This window comes from Capra hircus, chromosome 15 (assembly GCF_001704415.2).
Source record: "Capra hircus breed San Clemente chromosome 15, ASM170441v1, whole genome shotgun sequence".
Classification (NCBI taxonomy): domain Eukaryota; kingdom Metazoa; phylum Chordata; class Mammalia; order Artiodactyla; family Bovidae; genus Capra; species Capra hircus.
Genome location: NC_030822.1, coordinates 61575004 through 61601737, shown reverse-complemented (window position 1 = coordinate 61601737; position 26734 = coordinate 61575004). Strand labels below are relative to the sequence as shown.

The 26734-nt window shown below is 38.6% G+C and overlaps 1 protein-coding gene across 2 annotated transcripts in view; it reads right to left on the bottom strand.

The window, feature by feature from the left end:
* The window catches only part of ARHGAP20 (Rho GTPase activating protein 20), a 205789-nt gene that overhangs the window by 158675 nt on the left and 20380 nt on the right, over window positions 1-26734 (bottom strand). For both annotated transcript variants that reach the window (XM_018059812.1, XM_018059811.1), the window contains exon 2: window positions 25149-25231. In XM_018059812.1, coding sequence (XP_017915301.1) covers window positions 25149-25228 — 80 coding nt within the window. In that variant the 5' untranslated portion in view covers window positions 25229-25231. The remainder of the gene's footprint in view (window positions 1-25148; window positions 25232-26734) is intronic.

Sequence of the window (26734 nt, the reverse complement as noted above, 5' to 3'; positions counted from 1 at the left end):
CAGAATAACAAGAAGAAATCTGTAAGTTCACAACTGAAGTAGAAAACATTTCACAGCTCTTTTAGCAAGTGACAGAAGATAGGACAAAATATTAGGAAGGGACTGATGATTTACATAATTGGTAGCATACTTTTCAACATGCATCTAACACTTCTAAAAATCTATGTGTCAAGTCATAAAGAAAACTTAAAAATCGGATACTGTACAACCATATTCTTTGACAGTGGACATAAATAAGCTAACATTAAAAATTAGACTCAAAATGAAAACAAAAACAAGTAATACACATTAAAATATGTAGTATTTCAACTTCCTGATTTACACTAGAAAATATTCAACATTAAGTACAAAAAAAAAGAATAACATTAAGCAATGCAATTTTATTACTTTGGAATAAAAGCAATAAAAAGGAATTTCGTCATTCTGGATAAAATTCAATATGTTATGTAAGTGGCAGAATAATTTCAGAACCATTCTATCAGTTTCAGTCAAAATGATTATCTCTGATCTGCCCACTTGGTGCCACAATGGGCAGAATCTAATAGTTGCAATGAAATTATAACAGTTACAATGAAGTTTATAAACTTAGCTTCTAGAAATATTCTTTATATATCTTATGATATACAAAATTCTCAAAACTGAATTGATTTTATTGAGGCAGTATACTATGTTGGGTAAGGTCATCAATTTTAAAGTCAGAGAGAAGTAGACTTAAATTTAAGCTCCATTACTTAGCAGTTGTGAGATCTAGGTAAGTTATTCAAAATTTCTAAGATTAAATAACCTTATTTGTAAAAGGGAAAAAATTATCCAAAAATATATACACAAAATATTGAACTAAGAACCTGGTACATGGTAAGCAGTTGGTTTAAATTATGGCTTTTATTAATATTGCTAGTACTAAACTTTGTCATAAACCTCAAATTTACCATGTTTGAAACCTGCTCATCTTCTCAATTAGCCAATCTTTTAATATCATCACCATCTATCCAGTATTCAAAAGCTAGAAAGTTCATTCTTGATTCCTTTCATTTCCTTACACCCAAATCTTATTCTTACTCTTGCTGCTGCTAAGTCACTTCAGTCGTGTCCGACTCTGTGTGACCCTATAGACGGCAGCCTACCAGGCTCCCCCGTCCCTGGGATTCTCCAGGCAAGAACACTGGAGTGGGTTGCCATTTCCTTCTCCAATGCATGAAAGTGAAAAGTGAAAGGGAAGTCGCTCAGTCGTGTCTGACTCTTCGCGACCCCATGGACCGCAGCCTACCAGGCTCCTCTGTCCATGGGATTTTCCAGGCAAGAGTACTGGAGTGGGATGCCGTCGCCTTCTGTCTCTAAAAATTTCCCCTTCACTGTATAAGTTCTTCATTATCATTTACCTGACTTTTAACTTTCTTAAATGTTTTACCTGCTTTGCCAAGACATGTCTCTCTTCCAATCAATTCTTTAATAGAATTTTCTTTCAAAAACACAAGTTAAATCACATCACAAACTTTTTATTTTTAGATTATTTCCTTTAGCGTTCGGTTCAGTTGCTCAGTCATATCTGACTCTTTGTGACCCGATGGACTGCACCACGCCAGGCTTCCCTGTCCATCACCAACTCTCAGAGCTTGTTCAAACTCATGTCTATTGAGTACATGATGCCATCCAATCATCTCATTCTCTGTAGTCCCCTTCTCCTCCTGCCTTCAGTCTTTCCCAGGATCAGGGTATTTTCACATCAGGTGGCCAAAGTATTGGATTTTCAACTTCAGCATCAGTCCTTCCAATGAATATTCAGGACTGATGTTCTTTAGGATTGACGGGTTTGATCTCCTTGCAGTCCAAGGAATTCTCAAGAGTCTTCTCCAACACCACAGTTCAAAAGCATCAATTCTTTAGTGCTCAGCTTTCTGTATAGTTCAACTCTCACATCCATACATGACTACTGGAAAAACCATAGCTTTGACTAGACAGACCTTTGTCAGCAAAGCAATGTCTCTGCTTTTTAATATGCTCTCTAGGTGTGTCACAGCTTTTCTTCCAAGGAGCAAGCATCTTTTAATTTCATGGTTGCAGTCACCAACTGCAGTGATTTTGGAGCCTAAGAAAATAAAGTATGTCACTGTTTTCATTGTTTCCCCATCTATTTCCCATAAAGTGATGGGAATGGATGCCATAATCTTTGATTTCTGAATATTTAATTTTAATCCTTCAGTTCAGTTCAGTTCAGTCACTCAGTCGTGTCCGACTCTTTGCGACCCCATGAATCGCAGCACACCAGGCCTCCCTGTCCAGAAATCTAAAGTCTTCAGCATGACAAAGGCTGCCCTCTGTCTGGTCCTTACTTAAGTACTAGCCTCATCTCCATTCCTTTACACAAACTTTGAACTCTAACTTGGAGTTCACTACTAAGATATTATGTCACTGTTTCCTATGCTAAAGAACTCCTACTCATCCACTAAAACGTAGCATATACTGTATCACTTCTTTGAAACATTCGCTCATGCCTTAAGACAGTTGTTTTGTTCTCCTATTTTTACTTCAATAATAGACCCTATAATATTAATTCATTTGTCACGTATTTTTCTCCTCTATAAAGTTATGAGCTCCTTAAAGTGCGTAAGGAAAAGTAGGCCTTATTTAATCACTGTCTACTTCATTCAAATACAAGACAACATTTTTGTAAGGAAAGACATGAAGTACATTTTAGAAGTTTAAGCAAATCCACAGAATTTTATTTTCAATTTTTACATATATAACACAAATACAGTAAATATGGAATGTTCTGCCATATACAGCATTATACATGGTCATATTGATGATTCAGTCATAAAATACATACAGTTGAAGCAAATGAGAGAAAACTTTATTTGTACCTCTCTGCATTTTCCAAGTTTTCTAACATGTACCTATAGTAACTTTTATAATTATAAAAAGTGTGGTTTTAGAAAATAAACAAAAAGGTATTCTATAGAAAATCATAACTATCAAAGAAGGGTTATTAAAGCTCCTAACTTAGAGATAATTTATAGAGTGTGCATCATAGAAACTGTCCACACGATCATTTTGGATTCATCTTGTAGAAATTATTTTTTCCCCAAAACTGAAGGATTAATCTCAATTAAAAAAAAACAAAGTTGTATAAATACTACTAAGTTAATTAGACAACTGAAGCCTGGTTGATCTTCATTATCAGGATGCTTCATGCTCACATGCTTTGGGAGCCTTGGAAGCTTCAAAGTAGTACTGTACTGTGCATATACATATGTAATATTAAGAATATTGTTTGGCAATACATAAAGAGCTCTTTCAACTCATTAATAAAGAGATAAGTAACTCAACTAAAAAGTTCTGATTTTTACATAGCAAATTCGGCCCCCCAGAAGATATACAAATGGCAAATAAGCACATGAGAGATGCTCATCATCATAAGGGAAATGTAAATGAAAACCACAACTGATATCTCTTCACACTCACCAAGATGAGTATAGTTGAAAAGATGGAAAATAACAAGGATTGGTAAAGATGTGGAGAAGTCAGATTCATCATGTATTATTGGTAAGAATGTAGAATGTGCAGCTTTCTTGGAAAATATTTGGTTCCGCCAAAGCTAGACATGGAGTATCACATGATACAACAACTCCACTCCTGGATATATACAAGAGAAATGAAACATACGTCCACATAACATCTTGTACATGAGTGTTCACAGCAGCATTATTCACAATGGCCAACAGATGAAGATAACTTAAATGTCCATTAACTCATGATCAAATAAACAAAACTAGTATATCTATCTATATAATGAAATATTATCAACAAAGAAAAGTAATGAAGTATTAATACAAGCTACAACATGGATGAATCCTAAAAATATCATGCTAACTGAAAGAAGTCTATTCCAAAGACCACATAGGATATGATCCAGTTACATGAAATGTCCAGAAGAGGCAAAGCTATAGAAGCATAAAGGAAATGAGTGGCTGCTTACAGACAGAGACAAGGGAAGAAGAGACAAGGGAGGGAACAAAGAATAACAATTAATGGCTATGGGGTTTCTTTCAGGCAGGATGAAAATGCTGTAAGATTTTTGTCTGTTTAGTACATTCAGACTAAAATACTAAACAGTGTTGCTGTACAACTCTGAGAATATACTAAAAGCCACTGAAGTGCACATTTTAAATGGATGAAATAAATGGTATGAACTGTATCTCAATAAAGCCATTTAAAGAAAGAACGTCACCTGGCTCCTTTTCTAACAAATTACGTGATTTGGGGAATGAGAGTTTTCATTTACAAATGGCAACAGGATCTGTATCCATCCTTCCACTTCTAGCTGTAAGAATATATAAAAGGGAAATATAAGAAACACTCTAGAAAGCTACTTTCATGACTTGAATCAGATAACTATTGGTTATCAATTGCTACATAACAAATTACTACAAACCATAGTCACTTAGAACAACAAACATTTATTAACTCACATAGTTTCTAGGTGTCAAGAACCAGGAAGTAATTTAGCTGGGTGAGTCTGGCTCAGGTTTCTTATGAGGTTGCAGGCAAGCTAGGGCTGCAACCTCTAAAAGATTTGACTGGGGTTTGAAAATCCACATACAAGATCACTCATGCAGCTGTGGAATGGAGGCTTCAGTTCCTTCCACTGAGGCCTCTTTGCAGGGCTGCTTAGGAGACTGCTTCCCCCAGAGCAAATGATTACAGAGACAGAGAAAGTGTGAGAACAACTGAGACAGAAGTTTGCTATGTAATAACCTAATCTCAGATGTGATCAATCATCACTTTAATAATATCCAATTGGTTACAGAGATCAATTCTGATACAATGTGTGGGGAGAATTGGACAAATGCATGAATTCCAGGAGGTAGACGATGGCACCCCACTCCAGTACTCTTGCCTGGGAAATCCCATGGACAGAGGAGCCTGGTTGGCTGCAGTCCATGGGGTCGCGAAGAGTTGGACACAACTGAGTGACTTCACTTTCACTTTTTACTTTCACGCATTGGAGAAGGAAATGGCAACCCACTCCAATGTTCTCGCCTGGAGAATCTCAGGGACGGGGGAGCCTGGTGGGCTGCCGTCTATGGGGTCGCACTGAGTTGGACACGACTGAAGTGACTTGGCAGCAGCAGGAGCAGCAGGAGGTAGAAATCACTGGGGCTATTGTGGAGACTGGCTACCAAAATGACATAATGACAGTAAACAGACCAAAGATCCCACATGAGCAAATGCTTGACCTCTGCACTGAAAGTGGATAAGGAGGATACTCATTTCTCAGTAGTGTGACATACACATGCTTGGAGATGTTTTAAGAGCTGTGATTAAAAAGGATTTGTAAGAAGCGTTCGTACCATTTTCCATTCTCCTTGTGACTGAGTTATGGTTAGCATAAAGAAACACAAAATTGTACAGCTGGGGCTGGTGAAGGAAGTATATAAAGGATTTAGTCAACTTCACTCTCCCCCTGCTCCATGCCTGACAGGTAAGAAAAGAGTTCTAGTTGGAAAAAAAAAAGCTAGGTGACTCTACCAGGGTCATTAATGATAGAGCAGAAACTAGAACTCACTCCTGTCTTCTCATTACTCCAGAAACTATCCATCAGAAATCAACACATTGACTCATAACACAGCTGATACATTAAACATGTGAGCAGTAAATCAACAAACATTAAACTGCTGGTCATTCCACAACTGGCAATTCTTGTGTGGCTTTTCGACAAGGACTGTGTCATGTTCTTAGACAGCAGTGGACTCTTAGACTCTTTCTAGTCCAGTCGAGGGTTGACCTACTTAGCTGGGGGAAGAAAGGAATCACTCATTTAGCTCAGCCAATATTTATAGAATATCTTTTCTATACCTAGCACTAAACATGTAGATTTTAAGTGCAGAAGACATGGTCCCTACACTCGAAATGCAGATAGGCTGAAGAAAAACCTACCCCTGGAACACTAAGAAAATTAGATGTTATGTGACATGGCAGCACAAGGATTTATGTATTTTTAATTATTTTAACAGAAAACATATCTAATACTTAAAATGTGCCAGATACAACTTTAACTCTTTTAATCCCATAGGGGATTGTCCTCATGCTACGGATGAGAAAAGTGAGGACTGAAAAGGTTATGGAACTTGTCAAACTTCTCACATCTGACAAGAAGCAGGGCCAGATTCAAACCCAGGAAGGATGGCTCCACAGTCCATACTTTCTTAACCATAATAATATGAAGGTTCTCAATTATTCTTCTGCTTTGTAAAGGGTTTTGAAGGAAGCCAATCATGAGATTCCAAAGCACCTCTGAGAAATCTTTCAAGCTGTACAGGTAAGGCAATATTTAGCCCTACACAGTAAGGATGTCTTAGGATAGCCTGATAACTCATGGAGAGAGGTGAGGAAAGGTGAATAAACATTCACTAATGAGACAGTGTTTTCCTGGTGCCAAAATTAAACATAAAATTGAATTTTAACTGCAATTAGCAAACTAGTTTATAGTTGGAATGAATAAATTAAACAGATGTACTGTTTTGCAAGTGCAAAAATAAATTAATTTGACCCTGTCAAAGCTCACCAGCATGTGAAGAGATTTACATCTTCTATAGATTTCCTCCCAGAATCATACCATAGGGAAACAGCATACTCCATCAGGAACAGATGTATTTGATCATTTTTAAGGAATATGAATAGTAGTGTGAAGAGAATAAAGTGATATGTGGATCTGGGGAGTCTTTTGCTTAAGAAAGCAATGAATTTCATTTTGGCAAAAATCCAACAACTTTGCCACTTTATAAAGCAACCGCTCTCTCTTTCCTTTACATCTGAGTTTTACAAGTTTGGAAAATGTTCCTTGCAAGGAAAGTAGGTATCTTGTAGACTGCTAGTGATAGTGATCTTCATGTATTAAATTTCTACTTTGTGTTCTTCTCATCACATACCTTGAACAATCTATGCAGTCTAAAACTTTACAACACATTATCCAAAACTGTAGGACTCGGCCTTATTTAGAGCCAATTGGCATATAATACGGGTTTCCCTGGTGGCTCAGAGGGTAAAGAATCCGCCTGCAACGCAGAAGACCTGGGTTCTATCCCTGAGTTTGAAGATCTCCTGGAGGAGGGTGGTAACCCATTCCGGTATTCTTGCCTGGAGAATCCCCATGGAGAGAGGAGCCTGGCGGGCTATAGTCCATGGGGTCACAAAGAGTTGGACATGACTGAGCAACTAAGCACAGGGCATGTAATATAAGGCAGCACGATGAAAAGTGTTTTTTTGTTTTGTTTTTCTAAAAAAAGTAAAGAATACAGACTTTTTGTAAGATAGCATATCAGTATAGTTTATTATAATTTTGAAAAGGTCTTAAAGATTTTTAAAAGTTCTTTCAAAATTTTATTTTAGAATTCTTCAAAATTTTATTTTATTTTAAAGTCTTGTTATCAAGAAATTGTATCTAGGTACAGAAGGTTTATAGAATTTCTTCCAAAAGAAAGTCTAGTAACTTCCTTTTTAAATTGACTTTTCCTTTAAATTCTATCAGACAGTTACCATAAATAACCTAGAGTCTCAGTGTGAGAGAGGCCTTCAAGAGGTCATTCAGTTCATTTCAATAACATATTTGTCAAGTTTATACTTATCACAGGTAGAAGCAGTTTTTCATTCTCTTATGGAGGAGATTTGACCACAATCCTCAGTAAACTATTCCAGATAGTATAAATGTTCTCTTTGCCTTAGAAAGTATGGTAAGTTATCATCCACTTTAGACTAGTTAGATGTTAGATGCCAACACGACAGAGAAAAAGGAAATGAAATGATGAGGCATTTGCAGAACACAATAAGGGAACTTCTGAGTAAAACAATATTAGCATGTTTGTGAGCACACGTGTGTGTACAGCCACGGATAACAGGAATGAACTGAGCAAAAGGAAGAAGAGAGTCAGCAGAGAGCTGCTTTCCTAGTCTCCAACGCCTCCAGCTTTGGGTCTCTTACCCTCTCATCCTTACCCCAAACCAGCCAATTGTGTATGTGTTTAATCTTGATGCACAGCTCTGGTACATATGAAGCTCTTGGAGCCCCTTCATCTCAAGTGGCTGAGCAAACCAGGTCAGTCCTCCATGTGGCAACCAGGTCAATCCATCATGTGGCAAGCTCTTATTTCCAAGAATCATTCTAGGTATACTTTGAGCTTCCGTCTAGGGATACCTCAAGAATTTTCAGGGTCCGCCAGAAATGAATTCCAAATAGTCTAAGCTGATCTTGTTTCAGGCCAGACCTAGAAATACAACTGTTTTTGCTAAAACTAATTTAACATCATGGTCTAGCAGCTGGCTTCCAGACTGCATTTCATCTTTTAAAAATTCTCACCTACTATTGTCCTCAGAGAGTCTCTGAACCAGGATAACGTGTCCTTCTATTTCTGTTATTGCTGCTGCTGCCACCACTACTACTACTTACTACTACATAGCCATCAAACATAAAAGTACTGATTCTGTGCTAGATACTACATTAAGAGCTTGACATATATAATACTCATTTAGTTCCTCTTACAACCTTTTGTTGCTGTTCAGTCACTCAGTCACATTCGACTCTTTGTGACTCCATGGACTGTAGCACATCAGGCTTCCCTGTCCATCACCGTCTCCTGGATCTTGCCCAAACTCACCACGTCCACTGAGTCAGTGATGACATCTCATCCTCTGTTGTTCCCTTCTCCTCCTGCCTTCAATCTTTCCCAGAATCAGCGTGTTTTCCAATGAGTCAGTTCTTTACATCAGGTGACCAAAGTATTGGAAGTAGTGACAGATTTTATTTTCTTGGGCTCCAAAATCATTGTCGACAATGACGGCAGCCATGAAAGTAAAAGATGCCTGCTCCTTGGCAGAAAAGCTATGAAGCAGAGACATCACTTTGCCAACAAAGGTCCACATAGTCAAAGCTACCGTTTTTCCAGTAGTCATGTATGGATGGGAGAGTTGGACCATAGGCTGAGCACTGAAGAATTGGTGCTTTTGAAATGTAGTGCTGAAGAAGACTCTTGGGAGCCCCTTGGACTGCAAGGAGATCAAAACAGTTAATCCTAGAGGAAATCAATTCTGAATATTCATTGGAAGGACTGTTGCTAAAGCTCCAATCCTTTGGTTACCTGACGTGATGCAAAGAGCCGACTTATTGGAAAATACCCTGATGCTGGGAAAGACTGAAGGCCAAAGGAGAAGGTGGCAGCAGAGCATGAGATGGTTAGCATCACTGGTTCAACGGACAGGAAACTGAGCAAACTCGGGGAGATAGTGAAGGACAGAGAAGCCTGAGATCCCACTCCATGGGATCACAAACAGCTGGATACGACTTAGCAACTGAACAGCAACAACAACAAAATCTTATTAACAAACTTGACTTTATTGGATATTTCAAGAGGTTTAAAGCTTGAAAATGAAATATATCTAAGGGAAAGAAAGAGGCAACTAATAATAACTAAGTCAATCTAAACATTTCCCTTATTTTCTCATTTCATATTCTAAACATTAGATTCATATTTTACAGAGGAAGACATTGAGACTCAGAGATTAGGTAATTTATTTAAGGTCACACAGACAATCAGGATGGAAAGTCAGCATTTGAGTGTAGCAAAGCCCAAGCACTTTCTGCTGTACTGTAACATTTCCTTGGCATTACCTTTCTCTCCAATCAGCAGCAGTAAGCAGAGATTCAAAAGGTAATACATGTAAAGTACCCAGTACAAAGTCTCGCAAATGGTACACACACAATGAATTGATTTGGAGGTTAAGAATCATTCTCCATGCTTAGTTGCTCAGTTGTGTCCAACTCTTTGCAACCCTTTGGACTATAGTCCACCAGGGTCCTTTCTCCATGGGAGTTTTCAGGCAAGAAAAAATTTTCATGCAAGAATAATGCATGAAAAAAAATTTTCATGCAAAAAAATTTTCATGCTATTTCCTTTTCCAGGGGTTCTTTTCAACTCAGGGATCAAACCTAAGTCTCCTGCATTGTAGGCAGATTGTTTACCTGCTGAGCCATCAGGAAGCTGGAGGTAAGGATAGATATAGGTGAATACTAACTTGAAGGCACTAACAGACTGTAACTTAAAAGAAAAGCGGGTATATTTTCATGCAATTTTTATAAGGAGGGCTGAATACCATATCAAAACAAACGAATTTCTGAAAGAAAAGTTTGTAGGACATGATATGCCTAAGTAAATGGAGTATCTCACAGAGTACCAGCTGAGAGCTGACAAGAGTCCCTGACCACAGGAAAGGGATATACGGAGCCATGCAAAAACCAGTAGGATGAAGGAAGGGATGGAAAAAGAGGAGGAGAGTAAGTGGGACGGAAGAGCAGGGGAGAGATCCCCGCATCACAGCAACAGTTCAGGACAGAGGGGAGGCGTTTGATGCTGCTGGAGGTGGTATTTGATCTACGGCAATCTGAAGGGAGTGAGAACCACAAAGGCTATCTGCACCACAGCCCAAAGCAACCTGGACAGGGACACAGATCCTCCAGTACGTGTGGTGGCAGAGAGCTGGAGCACAGCGGTTGGGGAGCACTCTCAGGGCGAGGACTGCTGTTGACTACAGGGAGATGGCCTGCAGGAACATGAGGGAGAAGACTGAGGCAGAGAGTGTCTTTCAAGGAAAGGTGGACAGCCAAGGAGGCACGGTGGTACTGCTGAGTCATGCACAGGGCCTAAGGCTATCACTGTAACCTCTCTCTCTCCCCCCACTTACACACTGGGAAGCTGATCAATAGAGAAAATCCCCACAGAAAGTGGTCCTTTGAGTGCCTGACATGCTGAGCAATAAAGACCCTGGCCAGAAGGGCCCTTTGAGTGCCTGCTGCACTGAGCAATAGAGAAGGAACCCAGCCAGTAGGGTCTTTGAGCACCTGCTGTGCCAAGCACCAGAAAAGGACCAGCCAGGGAAGCCCTTTGAACGCTAGCTGCCAAAGGCTAGAAAAAGTCTCTAAGTGCCTTATCTCCTGGGCCTGTGGCTGCTGGCTTCCCCGAACATCTGGCACAGTCAGGTATCCTGTGATCCAAGCCGCTGCACCACCTCCATGCCTGGTCCTCACTAGGGGAAAGTTGCCAGAGGCTAAAAAACTCCTAATAGTGCAATATCTCCTGTGTCCACGGCCGCTGGCTCCCCCATGTATCTGGTGCTGCCAGGATCCCCGTGATCCAAGCAGCTGCACTACCTCCATGCCTGATCCTCATTAGGGCAGAATTGAGTCCTCCCAGGCAACCGCAGGAGCAAACTCCTGTGAATGACCACATGCAGAGGTGAGGATAAAACCACAACTGAGCTCCATGGCAGAGAGGCTAAAGCAGAGGATCTAAAACCTCTCCACCAGCTGCACAAGCTGCGGAGTAAATCCATACAACCAACCAAGTAGACTCTGTGTCTATGGAATATATAAAAGGACAATGACACAAAAGAGAAAGCCCTCGCTCTGGCAACTGAGGACAATGAATGAGGCAAGTGCACACAGAGTAGGGTGAGATCAGAGTCTGAGCTGTTCCCACGCAGGTGCAGAGAACAGCTCACTACTAGAGAGCCTCCTGGGAGGTGGAGGTGGAACTACAACTCTGCATACATTTTTCTCTAATTTTTCATTCATTTCCCCCCTTTTTTCTTCCTTTTCTTCTTCATATTGTTTCCATGTAATTTCTTTATTATTCCTTTAATTTTTATTTTTTTATAACTTATTTTTCCACTTTTTAAAACATCTTATTTTTAAATAAGTTCATTTTATTTTTCCTAATTTTACAGTCTTCATTGCTCTCTTCTCTTTGACTCGTTTTTATTCTTTTTTTCTTTTCTCTCTCTACTTTTCCCTTTGTAAATGTGTGAATTTCTTTGGGTGCTCTTGACTATTAACTGTTGCTCTCACTATCAGTCTTGGGGTTTTGTCTTCTGTGCTGTGAGGCCCATGAAGTTTAGGTGCTGCAGGCAGGACAGGGTCTAACCAGCACTCAGCCTAGAAGTCCAGAATCACTCCAACCTAGGCTTGGATGAGTAGTGAGATGACCTTTCACTTTTCATGGGCCTTCTCTACCCCTGAGGTAGGAGACCTCAGTCCAGGACTTTGGACCACCAGAGAATTTCCAATCCCATGGAACATCAGTCAACAAAAGCTCTCCCAAAGGTCTCCCTCTAACACTAACAGCAAACCCCACCCAAAGGCCAGCAAGCTCCAGTGCTGGATGCCTTATGACAAAACATTAGCAAGACAGAAACACAACACTGTCCATTAGTAGAAAGGCTGCCTAAAGCCATACGAAGCCTATAGATACCCAAAAACATACTATCAGACACGGCATTGCACTTCACAAATAAAATCCAGCTCCACCCACCAGACCACAGGCACAAATCCTCCCAACCATGACACTGGTCCAACCCCACCCACAGGGGATAGACTCCAGAATTAAGAGGAACTATGACCCTCCAGGCTGCAGAAAGGAGATTTCAAACACTGTAAATTAAACAAAATGAAAAGACAGAGAAACATGCAATGAACGAAAAACATGGTAAAATCCCACAAGACCAAACACATGAAAAGGAAATAGGCACTCTACCTGACAAAGAAGTAAGAGCAACTATAGTAAAGACGAACCAAAGTCTTGGAAATAAAATGGAGGCACAGATAAACAGACTGGAAGCACAAGCCAAAAAGTTACAACAAATGTATAACACGGGACTAGAAGAATTAAGGAACAGACAATCAACAATGAACAACACAATAACTGAGATTAAAAAGTACACTAGAGGGAACAAATGGGCAGAGAGAACCAATAGGAGACTCTCTGAGGCAGAAGAACGGTAAGTGTAAGAAATAACTGGAGCAGAGCAGAAGAAAGAAGAGAGAATAAACGGAAATGAGGACAGTCTCTGGGAACTCTGGGACAACATTAAACATAACAACATTTGAATCATAGGGGCCCCAGAAGAAGACAAAATGAAAGGACATAAAAAAATATCTGAGGAGATTATAGTAGAAAACTTTTCTAAAATGGGAAAGCTAATAGACAACCAAGTCCAGGGACCACAAAGAGTCCCACTCAGGAAAGACCAAAGAGAAACACACCAAGACACATATCAATCAAATTAACAAAAATTAAGCACAAGGAACAAATATTAAAAGCAGCAAGGGAAAAGCAACAAATAACATACAAGGGGATTACCATAAGACCAACAGCTGATCTTTCAAGAGAAACTGTGCAGGCTGGAAGGAAGTGGCAGGATATACTTAAAGTGATGAAAGGAAAAAAACTTACAGCCAAGATGACTCGAACACAGCAAGGATCTGCTTTAGACTTGAAGGAGAAATCAAAACTTTGCAATCAAGCAAAAGTTAAAGAGAATTCAGCATCACCAAACTAGTTTTATAACAAAGGTTAAAGGAACTACTTCAGACAGGGGAACACACAAAGAAAGAACGGCCTACAAAAACAAACCCAAAACAATAAAGTAAATGGCAATCGCATCATACATATCAATAATTACCTTAAATGTGATTGGACTAAATGCTCCATCCAAAAGACACAGGTTGGCTGAATGGATACAAAAACAAGACTCCTATATATTCTGTCTACAAGAGACCCAACTCAGACCTAGGGACACACACAGACTGAAAGTGAGGGACTAGAAAAAGGTATACCATGCAAATTGAAATAAAAAAAGTGGGAGTAGCAAGACTCAGATAAAATAGATTTTAAATAAAGACTGTTACAAGAGACAAGGAAGGACTCTAAATAATGATCAAGGGATCAATCCAAGAAGATGATATAACAATTATAAATATATATGCACCCAACATAGGAGCACCTCAATACTAAGGCAAATGCTAACAACTCTGAAAGGGGAAATGGACAATAACATGATAATAGTGGGGGACTTTAACACCCCACTGACACCAACGGACAGTCTTCCAGACAGAAAATTAATAAGGAAACACAAGCTTTAAATGACATACTGGACCAGTTGGACCTAACTGATATCTACAGGGTATTTCATTCAAAAACAAAAGATTTCACTTTTTTCTCAAGTATACATGGAACTTTCACTAGGATAGATCACATCTTAGCTCATAAATAAAGCCTTATGAAATTAAAAAAAAAACACAAACCTGAAGTCATTTCAAGCATCTTTTCTGACCACAACACTGAAAGACTAGATATCAACTACAGGGAAAAAAGCAGGCAACAAAAACACATGGAGGTTAAGCAATTAAATTCTGAATATCAACAGATCACTGAAGAATTCAAAAAAGAAATCAAAATACACTTTGAAACAAGTGACAATGAAAGCACAACTCAAAACCTATCAGATGCACTAAATGCAGTGCTAAGAGGGAAGTTTATAGCAATACAAGCCTACCTCAAGGAATAAGAAAAACATTGCATAAACAATCTAACCTTATACCAAAAGCCACTAGATAAAGAAGAATAAAACCCCCATAGTTAGTAGAAGGAAAGAAATCATAAAGATCAGAGCAAAAATAAAGAAGAAATCAAAGACACAAAGCAAAGATCAATAAAACTAAAAGGTGGTTCTTTGAGAAGATGAACAAAAGGGACAAACCATTAGCCAGATTCATCAAGGAAAAAAAGGCAGACGACTCAAATCAATACAATTAGAAATGAAAAAAGAAAAGTCACATAAGACAACACAGAAATACAAAGGATCATAAGAGACTACTATGAGCAACTATATGCCAATAAAATGGATCACCTGGAAGAAATGGAAAAATTCTTAGAAAAGCATAACCTTTTAAAATTGAAACAGGAAGAAACAAAATATGAACAAGCCAATCAGAGACACAGAAAGTGAAACTGTTACAAAACCTTCCAACAAATAAAAGCCCAGGATTAGATGGCTTCCCAGGTGAATTCTACCCGAAGTTGAGAGAAGAGCTAATACCTATCCTACTCAAACTCCTTCAGAAAACTGCAATGAAAGGAAAGTTCCCAAACTCATTCCGTGTGGCCACCATCACTCTGATACCAAAACCAGACAAAAATGTCACAAAAAGGAAAATTACAGGTCAGTATCACTGATGAGCACAAATGCAAAAAATCCTCAACAAGCTTCTAGCAAACAGAATCCAACAACACATTAAAAATATCATATAGCATCATCAAGTAGGCTTTATCCCAGGGATGCAAGGATTATTCAGTTTACACAGATTAATCACTATGATACATGATATTAACAAATTAAATATAAAAATCATATGATCATCTCAACAGACGCAGAGAAGGCATTTGACAAAATTCAACACTCATTTATGACAAAAACTCTCCACAAAGCAGGCATAGAAGGAACATACCCCAACATGATAAAGGCCATATATGACAAACACACAGCAAATATTATTCTCAGTAGTGAAAAACTGAAAGTATTTCCTCTAAAATCATAAACAAGACAAGGCTGCCTATGCTCACCACTATTTTATTCAACATAGTTTTGGACGTCCTAGCTGAGCAATCAAGAAGAAAAAGAAATAAAAGGAATTCAGATTGGAAAAGAAATAAAAGTCTCACTGTTTCAGATGACATCGTTCTTTACACAGAAAATGCTCAAGATGCCACCAGAAAATTACTAGCATTAATCAATGAATATAGTACAGTTGCAGGATATAAAATTAATATATAGAAATCCCTTGCACTCCTATACACTGACAATGAAAAATAAGAAAGAGAAATTAAAAAAAGAACCCCATTCAGCATTGCAACAACAAGAATAAAATACTTAGGAATAAGTTTACCTAAACTATGGAAAATTCTGAAAGAGGTGGAAATACCAGACCACCTGACGTGCCTCTTGAGAAACCTGTACGCAGGTCAGGAACCAACATTTAGAACTGGACATGGAACAACAGACTGGTTCCAAATAGGAAAAGGAGTACATCAAGGCTGTATATTGTCACCCTGCTTATTTAAATTATATGCAGAGTACATCATGAGAAACGCTGGGCTGGAAGAAGCACAAGCTGGAATCAAGATTGGTGGGAGAAACATCAATAACCTCAGATAAGCAGATGACACCACCCTTATGGCAGAAAGTGAAGAAGAACTAAAAAGCCTCTTGATGAAAGTAAAAGAGGAGAGTGAAAAAGTTGGCTTAAAGCTCAACATTCAGAAAACGAAGATTATGGCATCCAGTCCCATCACTTTATGGCAAATAAACGGGGAAACAGCGGAAACAGTGGCTGACTTTATTTTTCTGTTCTCCAAAATCACTGCAGATGGTGACTGCAGCTATGAAATTAAAAGACGCTTAGTCCTTAGAAAGAAAGTTATGATCAACCTAGATAGCATATTATAAAGCACAGACATTACATTGCCAAAAAAGATCCGTCTAGTCAAGGCTATGGATTTTCCAGTAGTCATGTATGGATGTGAGAGTTCGACATTAAGAAAGGTGAGTGCCGAAGAATTGATGCTTTTGAGCTGTGGTGTTAGAGAAGACTCTTGACAGTCCCTTGGATTACAAGGATATCCAACCAGTCCATCCTAAAGGAAATCAATCCTGAATATTAACTGGAAGGACTGATGCTAAAGCTGAAACTTTGGCAGGTGAAGCTTTAGCTGAATCTTTAGCCAATATTTTGGCCACCTGATGCAAAGAGCTGACTCACTGGAAAAGACTCCGATGCTAGGAAAGATTGAGGGCAGGAGGAGAAGGGGACGACAAAGGATGAGATGGTTGGATAGCATCACTGACTCAATGGACATGGGTTTGGGTGCATTCTGGGAGTTGGTGATGGGCAGGGAGGCCTAGCATGCTGCAGTTCATAGGGTCACAAAGAGTCAGACACAACTGAGTGACGGAACTGAACTGAACTGAAAGAGACAAAATATCTGTATGCAGGAAACTGTAGGACACTGATAAAAGAAATTTAAGATGACACAAACAGATATACCAGGTTCTTGGATTAGAAGAATCAATATTGTGAAAATTACTGTACTACCCAAAGCAATCAATAGATTCAATGCAATCCCTATCTAACTACCAATGGTATTTTTCACAGAACTAGAACAAATAATTTCACAATTTGTATGGAAACACAAAAGACCCCAAATAACTAAAGCAATCTAGAGAAAGAACAGAACTGGAGGAATCAATCTTCCTGAATTCAGACTATATGACAAAGCTATAGTCATCAAGACAGTATGGTACTGGTACAAAAACAGAAATATAGATCAATGGGACAAGACAGAAAGCTGAGAGATAACCGTATGCTCCAATAGACACCTTGTCTTTGATAAAGGTGGCAAAAATATACATGGAGAAAAGACAGTCTCTTCAAATAAGTGGTGCTGGGAAAATTGGGCATCTATGTGTAAAAGAATGAAATTAGAATGCTTCCTAACACCATACACAAAAGTTATCTCAAAATGGATTAAAGACCTAAATGTAAGACAACAAACTATAAATATCTTAGAGGAAAACAGAGGCAGAACACTCTGACATAAATCACAGTAAGATCCTCTATGACCCACTTCCTAGAATAATGGAAATAAAAGTAAAGATAAATAAATTGGACCTAATTAAACTTAAAGAGCCTCTTGATGAAAGTAAAAGAGGAGAGTGAAAAAGTTGGCTTAAAGCTCAACATTCAGAAAACTAAGAACATGGCATCTGGTCCCATCACTTCAAGGCAAATAGATGGGGAAACAGTGGAAACAGTGGCTGACTTTATTTTTCTGGGCTCCAAAATCATTGCAGATGATGACTGCAGCTATGAAATTAAAAGATGCTTACTCCTTGGAAGAAAAGTTATGACCAACCTAAATAGCATATTATAAAGCAGAGACATTACTTTGCCAAAAAAGATCCATCTAGTCAAGGCTATGGTTTTGCCAGTGGTCATGTATGGATGTGAGAGTTGGACTATAAAGAAAGCTGAGTGTCAGACAATTGATGCTTTTGAACTGTGGTGTTGGAGAAGACTCTTGAGAGTCCCTTGAACTGCAAGGAGATCCAACCAGTCCATCCTAAAGGAGATCAGTTCTGGGATTTCATTAGAAGGACTGATGTTGAAGCTGAAACTCCAATACTTTGGCCACCTGATGCAAAGAGCTGACTCATTTGAAAAGCCCCTGATGCTGGGAAAGACTGAGGGCAGGAGAAGAAGGGGATGACAGAGGATGAGATGGTTGGATGGCATCACTGACTCAATGAACATGGGTTTGGGTAAACTCTGGGAGTTGGTGATTGACAGAGAGGCCTGGCGTGCTGCGGTTTATGGGGTTGCAAAGAGCTGGACACGACTGAGCGATTGAACTGAACTGAAACTTAAAAGCTTTTGCACAATGAAGGAAATTATAAGCAAAGTAAATAACAACCCTCAAAATGGGAGGAAATAACAGCAAATGAAACAACTGACAAAGGATTAATCTCAAAAATATATAAGCAGCTCATGAAACTCGACACCAGAAAAACAAACAGCAACATCAAAAAGTGGGCAGAAGATCTAAAAAGATATTTCTCCAAATAAGACATAAAGATGACTAACAAACACATGAAAAGGTTCTCAATACCACTACTGCTGCTGCTGCTGCTGCTGCTGCTAAGTCGCTTCAGTCGTGTCCGACTCTGTGCGCCCCCACAGACGGCAGCCCACCAGGCTGCCTGAATCAACCTGCCTGACTTCAAGCTCTACTACAAAGCCACAGTCATCAAGACAGTATGGTATTGGCACAAAGACAGAAGTATAGATCAATGGAACAAAATAAAAAGCCCAGAGATAAATCCATGCACCTATGGACACCTCATCTTTGACAAAGGAGACAAGACTATACAATGGATTAAAGACAATCTCTTTAACAAGTGATGCTGGGAAAACTGGTCAACCACTTGTAAAAGAATGAAACTAGAACACTTTCTAACACCATACACAAAAATAAACTCAAAATGGATTAAAGATCTAAATGTAAGACCAGAAAATATAAAACTCCTAGAGGAAAACATAGGCAAAACACTCTCTGACATAAATCACAGCAGGATCCTCTATGATCCACCTCCCAGAATACTGGAAATAAAAACAAAAATAAACAAATGGGACCTAATTAAAATTAAAAGCTTCTGCACAACAAAGGAAACTATAAGCAAGGTGAAAAGACAGCCTTCAGAATGGGAGAAAATAATAGCAAATGAAGCAACTGACAATGAATTAATCTTAAAAATATACAAGCAACTCCTGTAGCTCAATTTCAGAAAAATAAATGACCCAATCAAAAAATGGGCCAAAGAGCTAAACAGACATTTCTCCAAAGAAGACATACAGATGGCTAACAAACACATGAAAAGATGCTCAACATCACTCATTATCAGAGAAATGCAAATCAAAACCACAATGAGGTACCATTTCACACCAGTCAGAATGGCTGTGATCCAAAAGTTCACAAGCAATAAATGCTGGAGAGGGTGTGGAGAAAAGGAAACCCTCTTACACTGTTGGTGGGAATGCAAACTAGTATAGCCACTATGGAGAACAGTGTGGAGATTCCTTAAAAAACTGGAAATAGAACTGCCTTATGACCCAGCAATCCCACTGCTGGGCATACACACTGAGGAAACCAGAATTGAAATCGAGACACGTGTACCCCAATGCTCATCGTAGCACTGTTTATAATAGCCAGGACATGGAAACAACCTAGATGTCCATCAGCAGATGAATGGATAAGAAAGCTGTGGTACATATACACAATGGAGTATTACTCAGCAATTAAAAAGAATACATTTGAATCAGTTCTAATGAGGCGGATTAAACAGAGCCTATTATACAGAGTGAAGTAAGCCAGAAAGAAAAACACCAATACAGTATACTAACGCATATATATGGAATTTAGAAAGATAACCCTGTATGCGAGACAGCAAAAGAGACACAGATGTATAGAACAGTCTTTTGGACTCTGTGGGAGAGGGAGATGGTAGGATGATTTGGAAGAATGGCATTGAAACATGTATAATATCATATAAGAAAAGAATCGCCAGTCCAGGGTCAATGCATGATACAGGGTGCTTGGGGCTGGTGCACTGGGATGATCCAGAGGGATGGTATGGGGAGGGAGGTGGGAAGGGGGTTCAGGATGGGAACACGTGTACACCCGTGGTGGATTCATGTTGATGTATGGCAAAACCAATACAATATTGTAAAGTAACAAAAAATTAAAAGGAATAAATAAATTAAATAAAAATTGCATGCAAAAATAAATAAATAAAGTGAACGTCACTCAGTCGTGTCTGACTCCTTGCAACCCCATGGACTATATAGTCCATGGAATTCTCCTGGCCAGATTACTGCAGTGGGTAGCCTTTCTCTTCTCCAGAGGATCTTCTCAACCCAGGTTCAAACCCAGGTCTCTCACATTGCAGGTGGATTCTTTACCAGCTGAGCCACAAGGGAAGCCCAAGAATACTGGAGTGGGTAGCCTATCCCTTCTCCAGCAGATCTTTCTGACCCAGGAATTGAACCAGGGTCTCCTGCATTACAGGTGGATTCTTTACCAACTGAGTTATTCCTGAGGGTAAACACAATTAATCATTTGTATGTACTTCTAAACCTTCACCCTGGGATAGGTACATTGCTATCCAGGGCAGCAATGGTGATGCAGACATTGAGAACAGACTTTGAACACATGGCGGGGAGAGGGTGGAGTGAATTGAGAGAGTAACATGCATACTGCTATATATTCTCACCCTGGGTTAGAGGGTAGGTGTGCCACTATTTGACCCTGATTTAGAGCTAAACCTTCTCTGATATAAATAAGGGATATTTTTAATTGAAAAGCTTAGCACACGTCCATTGCAGGAACTTCCAACAAAAATTTTCCCTGAAACTGCTTATTTTTTAAAAAGTGGTTAAATAAAGCTATTTTTACAAATATAGCAGAATTAAAGACAATTTCTGCCTTCTCTCTCTACCTCCCCTAAAAAATAATTTCTCTTGAATTTTATAAATAATCAAGGTCAAACTGTGAAGACACAACCATTCTCTATTTAATCCACCACTAATGCAAAGATGAAAGTGAAAGTGAAAAGTCTCTCAGTCGTGTCCAACTCTATGTGACCCCATGGACTATACAGTCTATGGAATTCTCCAGGTCAGAATACTGGAGTGGGTAGCCTTTCCCTTCTCCATGGGATCGTCCCAACCCAAGGACCGAACCCATGTCTCCCGCATTGCAAGCAGATTCTTTACCAGCTGAGCCACAAGAGAAGCCCAAGAATACTGGAGTGGATAGCCTATCCCTTTTCCAGGGGATCTTCCTGACCCAGGAATCCAACCATGGTCTCCTGCATTGCAGGTGGATTCTTTACCAACTGAGCTATCAGAGAAGCCCCAATCCAAAGATACAACATTGCAAACAATCCAAAAGCCATTTTTATATGGCACAAAAGTGTATTTCTATACTATTCACTGGCAGAATATTTTCATAAGTAAATTTTGATTAGGCATCTATTAAAAGTAATTTACATTTTCTGATCAACCCAATGACTAAAGAATGCGTCATCTGGGGGCAGCCAGGGATGCTGCTTGAGTCTGACAACTTGCTCAGTACTAAGAGGAGACTGGGGCTTCCTTGATAGCTCACACAGTAAAGGATCTGTCTGTAATGTGGGAGACCTGAGTTTGATGCCTCAGTCGGGAAGATTCCCTGGAGAAGGGAATGGCTACCCACTCCAGTATTCCTGCCTGGAGAATTCCATGGACAGAGGAGACTGGTGGGCTACAGTCCATGGGGTCAGAAAGAGTCAGACAGGATTGAGCAACTAATTAAAAAAAAAAAAAAAAGAGGAGACTGAGCTAAGTATTTTGAAAGTTTCACTTATTGGGATTTAGCTATATAATTTATTTTGGACCATCAAAAACATGCCATGCTTCAATATAGGCAAATCAAACAATGTGATACACCATATTAACAAATTGATAGATAAAAACCATACGACAATCTCAATAGATGCACGAAAAGCCTTTGACAAAATTCAGCACTCATTTCTGATTAAAACTCTCCAAAAAATGGGCAGAGAAGGAACCTACTTCAACATAGTAAAGGCCATATATAATAAGCCCACAGCAATCATTATTCTCAATGGTGAAAAACTGAAAGCACTCCCCTTAAGATCAGGAAAAACACAAGGGGGTCCACTCTCACCAATATTATTCAACATAATTTTGGAAGTCCTAGCTCCAGCAATCAGAGAAGAAAAAGAAATGAAGGAATCTAGATCAGAAACAAGAGCTCTGTTTACAGATGATATGATAAAATACATAGAAAACCCTACAGATACTATCAGAAAATTACTAGAGCTAATCAGTGAATTTAGCAAAGTCACAGGATATAAAACCAATACACAGAAATCACTTGCATTCCTATATAATAACAATGAAAAATCAGAAAGAGAAATTAAGGACTCAATCCCATTCACCATTTTAACAAAAAGAATAAAACATCTAGGAATAAACCTACCTAAGGGACAAAAGAACTGTATACAGAAAATTATAAGACACTGATGAAAGAAATCAAAGATGACATAAACAAATGGAGAGATATTCCACGCTCCTGGGTAGGAAGAATCAATATTGTGAAAATGATTATATTACCAAATGCAATCTAGAGATTCAATGTGATCCCTACCAAATTACCAATGGCATTTTTCACAGAACTAGAACAAAAAATTGCACAATTATGGAAACACACAAGACCCCAAATAGCCAAAGCAGTCTTGAGAAAGAACGGAGCTGGAGGAATCAACCTTCCTGACTTGAGACTGTGTTACAAAGCTACAGTCTTCAAGACAGTATGGCACTGGCACAAAAACAGAAACATAGACCAAAGGAACAAGATAGAAAGCCCAGAAATAAATCCATATATCTATGGGTACCTTGTTTTTGACAAAGGAGGCAAAAATATAGAATGGGGCAAAGACAGCCTCTTCAATAAGTGGTGCCGGGGAAACTGGACAGTTACACGTAAAAGAATGAAATTAGAACACTTCCTAAGACCATTCACAAAGATAAACTCAAAACGGAAGACCAAATGGTCAAATATAAGACCAGAAACTTTAAAACTCTTAGAGGAAAGTATAGGCAGAACACTCAATGACATAAATCAAAGCAAGATCCTCTATGACCCACCTTCTAGAGTAACCGAAAAAAAAAGCAAAAGTAAACAAGTGGGACCTAATTAAACTTAAAAGCTTTTGCACAGCAAAGAAAACTATAAACGAGGTGAAAAGACAACTCTCAGAATGGGAGAAAATAATAGCAAATGAAGCAACTGACAAAGGATTAATTTCCAAAATATACAAGCAACTCATACAACTCAATACCAGGAAAACAAACGACCTAATCAAAAAGTGGGAAAAAGACCTAAACAGACATCTCTCCAAAGAAGACATACAGATGGTTAACAAACACATGAAAAGACACTCAACATCACTCATTACTAGAGAAATGCAAATCAAAACCACAATGATATATCACCTCACACCGGTCAGAATGACCATCATCAAAAAGTCTACAAACAATAAATGCTGGAGAACGGTGGAGAAAAGGGAACATTTTTGCACTGTTGGGGGGAATGTAAATTGACACAGCCACCTTGGAAGATGGTATGGAGATTCCTTAAAAAACTAGGAATTAAAGTACCCTATTATCCAAAGAAATCCCACTCTTAGGTATATACCCTGAGGAAAGCAAAACTAAAAAAGACACATGTAACCCAATGTTCATTTGAGCACTATTTACAATAGCTAGAACATGAAAGCAACCTAGATGTCCATCAACAGATGAACGGATAAAGAGCATAAGTGGTACATATACACAAAGGAATATTACTCAGCCATAAAAAGGAACACATTTGAGTCAGTTCTACTGAGGTAGATGAACCTAGAGCCTCTTATACAGAGTGAAGTAAGTCAGAAAGAGAAAGATAAATATCGTATACGAACAAATGTATATGGAATCTAGAAAGATAGTACTGATGAATTTATTTGCAAGGCAGCAGTGGAGAAACAGACCTAGAGAACAGACTTATGGACATAGGGAGAGGGGAGGAGAGGTTGAGATGTATGGAGAGAGTAACATGGAAAGTTACATTACCATATGTAAAACAGATAGCCAATGGGAATTTGCTGTATGTCTCAGGGAACTCAAACAGGGGCTCTGTATCAAGTAGAGGCGTGGGATGGGGAGGGAGATGGAGGGAGGCTCGAGAGAGAGGGGACATATGTACACCTATGGCTGATTCATGTTGAGGTTTGACAGAAAACAACATAATTCTGTAAAGCAACTATCCTTCAATTAAAAATAAATACATTTAAAAAAATGAAAAAAATGCCATGCCTTCACATGGATTTCATGTTAAATCAGTACACCATTCATAGAAATATCAGATATATCCTCACCTTTAAAAACGTGGTAAGGACCACACCTTACATAAAAGGATTCATGTATTAGTGGAAAAGAATTGCTGGATTCCTTTGAACATAAAAAGGCTCTGAGTTAAAATGTCATTAAAAATTATTGAATAAATTAGTGACTGAAAAGCCATCCAATTAGAAATAGTATTTAGCTTTAATAGGCAAAAAGGTCATTTCAATAGACATTTAGCCTGTTTTCCACTTCAAATTTCACTAATTAATCACTAACTACTCTAACCAATGTCTAAAAGCAATCAGCACTCAATCTTTTATTAATCTTAATCTATCTTTATTCATATCTAAAGTTGCTAAAAATCTGCCTTTTACCTTTGCATGGGGATCACTTCATGATAAAAAGTAAGCAAAAGTTTGTGCATAACCAAACATGAATAGTGGTTAAAATAACTCATCTTTAGTATTCTGATTTCTAATTGTTTCCAAAAATAAAACTTTTACAATATGTGGAACATGCATGTTTGTGTACCACTGGATGTAAGATTTACTTTTGAATCACTTTTAAAGCAACAGATCACCAGCTCTCAAAAGGCTTTACATTTCTCATAAAGAATAGGTCTTATTAAGTAAACTCAGAACATAAGTCATGTTTTCTCTTATTTAACAGAGAATTCTGGTCTTGATAAAAAGCAAACAAACCACACACATAAAAGAAATGCAGCAGATCCCAAATGAGTAGCACAAAGCTTCCCACTTACTTGGTACTGGGCCGCTTTTGCAGGGCTTTATCCAGGATAAGAGATGGAGCACTCCTCCTCCTTTCTGCTAATGTTTTCATTTTCTGTTGAGGGGAAAAAACACACAGTGAAGATCACGTGGCTTATAAAGCTGGTAAACAACAACTTTCAATCCAATTCAGCAAATTTTGTATGCCTATGCCTGCCTATCAAGAAGTGAGCAATCTTATTATGGAAATAAAATGATAACATCTAGACTAAGATAGTAAGTGTCAAAAAGTGGTATAGGCAGTTAAGTATTCCTTATGGTCAGAGAATAAGGAGATTAAATATTGACTAGAGTATTTGAGAAAATTGCATCACAACCATTATCATCAATTGCAGTTTTATTGCTTATTACATGCCAGGCCCCATGCCAAAGACAGAAGTGGATTAATTTATACTCCAAAATGTCATCAGAGTAGCTGATAGCTCTATTTCATTGGCAGGGTAGGCCCCCAAACTGGGCTTTAGGGAAAGACAGAATTTGAAAAGACCAAGTAAAGGGATAGGATAAGTTGCTAAAGCACAAGATGGAGACTAGATTTTTACACATTTAACAAACATTTAAACTTAAATATTTACATATTTAGGAATCTGTTCTTCAAAATAGTTTTGTTTATTGTAACTTAGACAAAAGATCTTTTCTTCTCTAAGTGGTATGTAAATATAGGATTAACTGGATAATCCGGTACTGTGTTCTACAGGACCCAAACTTTGTGGTGAGGTTATATTCAATTTGAGTTATCCAGATAATTACTCTCTAGATTTTCAGTCTTATAGATTTAACACCTCGAGAAAGAGTCCAAGGGTGAGCCACTGGATATAAATGTGTAAAATTTACCATCTAGTCACAAATAGCCATGAATGAAGTTCAGGCTTCGTTACCAAAGCATCCCTCATGCTCTGCCCTCTCACCCTTTCCTGGCCAGGAGTCTCACCCACTACCTGAGTAGACCTAGGCCAGCCACGTTTGGGGCTGAGTGCCGCTCTAAGAAAAACCACATAAAACCAAGTAGCTCAGTGTCTCATTACATGATTCACAAAGGAACAGCTTCTTAATTAATAAAATGTAGATCATCCTAAGGAAGAGAAGAAAAATCATCCCATGACAAGGGGACACTAGACTTCTTTGGCACAATTCTTTCCCCCTCAATTCACCATGCCCCCACAGATCTCCCCCAAATCACTGTTGTCAGCAGGGTCATGGCCTCAGTGTTGCTGTTCCCTCCATTAATCCTTTGGCTCACATGTGAAGACAAAATGCCCTAATCTCCTTGGTATAGCTCAGACAACCAAAACAATCATATAAAACATTAATAAAGAACAGGAAACAAATGGGTAAGAAACACAGAATACCATACTTACCAATCAGGAGACTGAATCAGTCTCAGCACAGGTTAAATTACATAATATGGTGCCCTCCTTCTGAAGAGAAAGCCCACAGTTTTCATCAGATTCCCAGAAGAATCCGTAATCCCTCTGAACCCCAGTGATTTTGATAAACTATTTTATATATTATAGTTTGTAAGCTGTATCTTAACTGTTTCCACTGGTCACATCTCCTG